This window comes from Acanthisitta chloris, unplaced genomic scaffold, assembly GCF_000695815.1.
Source record: "Acanthisitta chloris isolate BGI_N310 unplaced genomic scaffold, ASM69581v1 scaffold31883, whole genome shotgun sequence".
Taxonomy (NCBI): Eukaryota; Metazoa; Chordata; class Aves; order Passeriformes; family Acanthisittidae; genus Acanthisitta; species Acanthisitta chloris.
The window spans coordinates 1,532-6,843 of NW_008667059.1; the positions used below are offsets into that span (position 1 = coordinate 1,532).

General features: G+C 49.4%; 1 protein-coding gene across 1 annotated transcript in view; it reads left to right on the forward strand.

Annotated features, from left to right (window-relative positions):
• Positions 1 to 693: 693 nt before the first annotated feature.
• Positions 694 to 5,312, forward strand: part of PCIF1 (PDX1 C-terminal inhibiting factor 1) — a gene marked incomplete at its 3' end in the record, with an annotated part of 7,877 nt that continues 3,258 nt past the window's right edge. The window contains exons 1-9 of the mRNA XM_009072367.1: positions 694 to 817; positions 938 to 1,062; positions 1,503 to 1,640; positions 2,190 to 2,320; positions 2,560 to 2,714; positions 2,935 to 3,082; positions 3,281 to 3,364; positions 4,122 to 4,221; positions 4,409 to 4,571. Of these exons, the coding sequence (XP_009070615.1) occupies positions 694 to 817; positions 938 to 1,062; positions 1,503 to 1,640; positions 2,190 to 2,320; positions 2,560 to 2,714; positions 2,935 to 3,082; positions 3,281 to 3,364; positions 4,122 to 4,221; positions 4,409 to 4,571 (1,168 nt within the window). The remainder of the gene's footprint in view (positions 818 to 937; positions 1,063 to 1,502; positions 1,641 to 2,189; positions 2,321 to 2,559; positions 2,715 to 2,934; positions 3,083 to 3,280; positions 3,365 to 4,121; positions 4,222 to 4,408; positions 4,572 to 5,312) is intronic.

Below are 5,312 nucleotides of genomic sequence, written 5' to 3' on the forward strand. Positions count from 1 at the left end.
CTGGCTGTTTCTCTCCAGCTGGCAACATTAAATTATGATTAAGAGGAGCTTTATTGTTCCAACAGACCTTCTTTTGCATAACTGTTGTTATGCAGATGAAAAAGCACCAAGGGCCAAAACAGTCTGGCTGAGGCCATGCAGACAGTGTGGGCTTGGGACATACAGAGGAAAATAATTTGGGAGGTCCCAACTCCCAGCCTGCAGTTCTCTAAACCACAGAAGTTGTTGTTAGTGAAGCTCTAGGGCTATTTTATTTTTTAATTAAAGCCTTTTGTTCAAAGGATGTGCCGTTATGTGTGTGTAACTGTTTCTGAAGGTAACAGATCAGACATGGCCCGTGGTATTAGCATGGCTGAAGGTGGTACATGGTCATAGACGATGTGTATAATTTTTTATACTAATTTCTGATGCTCCACTCTTAGGAGAGATCTAGCTGAAGCATGAGTGTTTTGAGTGCTGGCCTGAAGAGCACCGTTTGACCCTATTTGACTCTCAGCGTTCCTCATAGCTGGTTGTATGTAGGATAACAGATGTTTTTCAGGGCTGAGGTGCTGTTTGTGTGTACTGATTCCATCCCTGTTTTATTGTCAGTGTGAACTCATAGTGCTACAGCTGAGTGGGCTGAGCAGATCTGGGATGTTTCCTGCTGTAACTGGATGTCATGTCTGTCTTTTCTAGTGTGGTTGCTGAGAAATGGCCAATGAGAATCACAGAAGCCCTGCGGAAGAAGCGTCTCTCATGAGTCACTCACCTGGCACCTCCAACCAGAACCAGCCCAGCTCCCCCAAACCCATGCGCCTGGTTCAGGACCTGCCAGGTACCAGCTCTGCCTTGGGAGTTCTGGGAGCTGGGAAGGGGTGAGGCAGGGCTGCCAGGGAGTGTGTTGGGACCTGCAGTACAGGGCTGGCTCCTCTCCTGACTGTCCCTGTCCTCTCAGATGAGCTGGTGCAGGCTGGCTGGGAGAAGTGCTGGAGCAAGCGGGAGAACCGCCCGTACTACTTCAATCGCTTCACGAACCAGTCTCTGTGGGAAATGCCTGTGCTGGGGCAGCATGATGTCATCGTAAGTGCTCAGTGGGGGCTGGGCCACAACTGGGAGGTTCTACAGGGGCGGGTGCCACGATCTGTGGACTTTGGATTGCAGGTGTGGGAGGGTCTTCTGTGCCATCAGAGCTCCTCCCTCAGTCTGACGTGGTTCTGGGGAAATGATCCTCCTCTGGGTGCACACTGGGGTAGTGCTATTCAGGTGTAGTGCACTGCTCAAAGAACACTCAGCCTGGGGCAGATCTGATCTGCTTTTCTCATCAAAGTCTTCAAATTGTCTTCTAGACACAGGTCTAGAAGAGAATTTCTTCACTTCCTCCAGGTGTGACTAATGGTGTCCTTATTTCATCCTTGTGGGACCTGGGAGCAATGCAATGGGAAGTTGAGAGCTTACTGCCTTTGTTTGGGGTGCTGCAGTGGGTGAGCTGACATGTGCTGTTGTTGTTTTGACCCTTACAGTCAGACCCTTTGGGATTGAACGCAGCTCCGATGCCTCTGGAAGGTGGAGTGGGAGATAACTCTGCGGAGAGCAAGCAGAGGAAGAGGAGGTTCTCGGAGGAGGTTGCACCAAGTGGCAACAGCGCGAAGAAGTCCAAGGTGGGTCTGGTGCTGTGAAACAACTGTGTGTGCGGGAGTTCGTGTACAAAGAGGCAGCTGCCATTAATCACGTGCAAAAGACCTTTATTGTTTATCTAAATGATTCTTGTATACCTATCTATTTATTAGCAGTGCCCACTCACCATTGGTTAACAACTATTACTAGCCCACCTTATACACAACATAATTTGTTGTTAACATTATCAATCATAAAATGCCCCAATCATTGTTCTCTGCCTCTAACCATCTTCAGCTCCTGCATCCCACGCACAGGAGCTGCTTATCTTGCTACCTCCTTCCTCGCATTCCAGCCGCAGCAGTGTCCTTGAACAGCTTGGCTTGCAGCTTGCTCAGGCCCTGCCAGCAAGGCTGGATTGCACACATGTCTGTTAGCAATCAGAAATTCTCCCACATGTGTGTACCTGAAACCAAGGGGGAATGGAGAGCTCATGGTGTCTCCTGTGTGGTGTTCTGGTCTAGGACTGTTTAGTTTACTGAGCTGTTTCCCCTTGTCTCTGTGGGACAATAATTCATCTTTCACACACACAGGTTGATGTCCCTGTGAACCCACCTGCTCAGCCAGTCCCCAGCTCTCCCAGTATTCCAGGAACCTCTGTTTTGAAGGCATGGTGTGTTTCACCTGAAGACAAACAGCAGGCAGCACTTTTACGGCCAACTGAGTGAGTTGTCTCCATTTGTCTTCTGTTCCTTTCTCGGTGGAGGATTATAGATATACAGGTTGCCAGATACCTTTGAAGAAGAACCTGAGAGATATAACACTTCCCTATATCTTTGCCAGGAGACCTGGTAGTTCAGTTTGCTGAGTGGAGAAACAGCCCAAGAAAACAATATTTGAAGTAATAAGGAAGTAATATTTGATAATTAGCCAATGATCTAATAACATCTGCTTCTGTCTCAGAGTATATTGGGACCTGGATATTCAGACAAACGCCGTGATTAAGCATAGGGCACCATCAGAAGTGCTTTCTCCACACCCTGAGGTGGAGCTGCTTCGGTCTCAGCTCATTCTCAAGCTGCGTCAGCACTACCGTGAGCTCTGCCAGCAGCGAGAAGGTGAGTGTTGGGCTCCCCTGAATTCCTTCTCAGTCCTGCCCTGCTGTGGTGATCTTCCCTTTGGTTTATGTCTGTCTTGTCCCTATGGTCTCTTTTTGTGATGGTTGTACTCTGACATTGTTGGCTGTGTACTGATTAGGCAGAACTCTGATGATCCTTATCAGAGCTTCTGGGCATCTCTGTATCGTATTGACTAGGCCTTTTTTCTGTGCTTATCCAGGGATTGACCCCCCGAGGGAGTCCTTTAATCGCTGGATGTTGGAGAGGAAGGTGGTTGATAAAGGGACAGATCCTCTTTTACCAAGTGACTGTGAGCCAGTAGTGTCTCCTTCCATGTTCAGAGAGATCATGAATGACATTCCCATCAGGTACCACTCGCAGATGGGACACCTTGCTGGGATGGTTTTGTGCTGGTCTGGTCTGGTGATTTACCTGCTCCTGTTCTGTGCTTTGGTGCTTCCCTTTGGCTGATGAAGTGGTGGGATGCTGGTGATGGAAAGCTGGGGAACTGAATCTGGCTTCCATGCCTTCGTGGAACTCATGCATATGAATTTAACTTACCTCAGGTTATCCAGAATCAAGTTCCGGGAGGAAGCCAAGAGGCTGCTCTTCAAGTATGCTGAGGCTGCAAAACGGCTGATTGAATCCAGGTGGGAGCTCCTCTCGCAGTGCTGTCACGTTCAGGAAGAGAAAAGGGCTATAGGGGCTGCTTATCCTGCCTCAGTCGGCACTGGTCATGATCTTGCTGAGGAAAAGCAAGGTTAGGAACATAGAGAAGAAAAACATTAGTGCTGGAAGCGTCTTTTGATAGTGATGTTACTGTAAAATTCAGTTCTGGGAAGGTGCATCTGTGTGGAGACAAGTAAGAGTCAGTGAAATACTGGGCATGGAATGACTTCTGTCACCCCCGAGAAAAAACATGGGAGTACTTGGCCACTCACTGCTGTTACAGAGCAACCAGCATAGAGTGGTGTTTTGTGTACCAGGTAGAGTTTTTGTGGCCAGTTCTGTCACAGGAAAGAACTGAGGAAGATTTTGGGGAGAACCTTGTGGGGGAAGGGAAAAGCTTGTTAACAGGGCAGTTTTCTCAGAGTCACAAGCTCCTAGCAGTATTTGAAAACTAAAGGCAATATCAAAATGGCCCACTGCCATGACAGATAAAGGCTTTGTGGGCTTCACATGTTGCAGAGAGGACAGCAGCCAGCTACAGAGTTTTGGAGAAAGCACATGACAGTCTTTAGTCATGCAAACATCTGGAAGTGCTTTCCAGATAACTGGAGGGGAGTGGCAGGGCAGGGCATTGAGGAAGTGTCAGTGGCCACATTACCCACTGACAGAAGATCTGGCAGAGTGGAACATCTTTTGCCATGCAGCCATGGGTTACATTTTGGCTCTCTGCTTTTGCAGGAGTGCTTCTCCAGACAGCAGGAAGGTAGTGAAGTGGAACGTGGAAGATACCTTCAGTTGGCTGCGACGGGACCATTCTGCCTCTAAGGAGGACTACATGGTCAGTGTCCTGCTGCTGTGGGCTGGGCACAGGGAGGGGTCGTGCTGGGGACAGATACAGGTCCTTCTGGAGACAGCTGCCACTGCTTCCCTTCGCCGTGTGCTGTGGGAGAGCAGCCTGGAGGTGCTGCATACCCCAGGGAGTCGGTGGTGGCTGTGTGAGGAACTCTGGTTCTGTGGTTCCACAGGATCGCCTGGAGCACTTACGCAAGCAGTGTGGGCCCCACGTGTCTGCTGCAGCCAAGGACTCTGTCGAAGGCATCTGCAGTAAGATTTACTACATATCCCTGGAATACGTCAAGCGGATCCGGGAGAAGCATCTTGCCGTACTCAAAGAGAACAATATCTCTGGTATGCAGCCGGCTCTGAAGAACTGTAGGGCTACAGCAGTGCAACACAAAGGCCCTGCCCTGTCCCTGTTCAGAGAGTGTTACGTGTGGGGAGGGCAGCTCTGCATCCACGGGGTGGGATTTCAGAGTCAGAAACAGCCAGTGCAGCATAGGCCTCAGCTGGCAGTCACACGGTGCCTGTGCAGTGACAGGGTGTCTTCCATCAGGTGCTGAGATCAGCTGTAACATCAGGTACCATGACTTTGTGATTTGCCAGGATTAAGTAGCTTGTTATGAGCTGGTCACCCTGAGCAAGGCATTAATTCGTTTCTCTGGACTGTGCTTGTTCACTCTGCTGCTTAATGAATTCCTGGGGACGACTTGACAGTGCCTTCATAATGCCAAGTACTCTCTTCTCCCTGTATTTTCCTGTGCCACTCTTGGGTTCTGAGCACCTTCTGTGCCCCTCTGCACAGTACATCACTGTGCACCCTTTCCCAGCAGAGACTTCGTGTTCCTTCATCTTTTCTCTGTTCTTTCTTCCTAGTTTATCTCTGTATTTCTGCCTCTAGTGACCTTTCCTCCTTCCATGTTCGCTGCTTCTTTCATCATCGCTGTCTACAGTCCTTTTCCCTTTTGGGTCCTGGCTCTCCTCAGACTCCAGGTCTCAGTGTCTGCCTTTTGCCATTGTTTTTGCTGCTTGTCTTCCCTTCTCACCGAGTCCAGAATTCCTTCCAGCTGATCTCTCCTGTGAGCTCTTTTT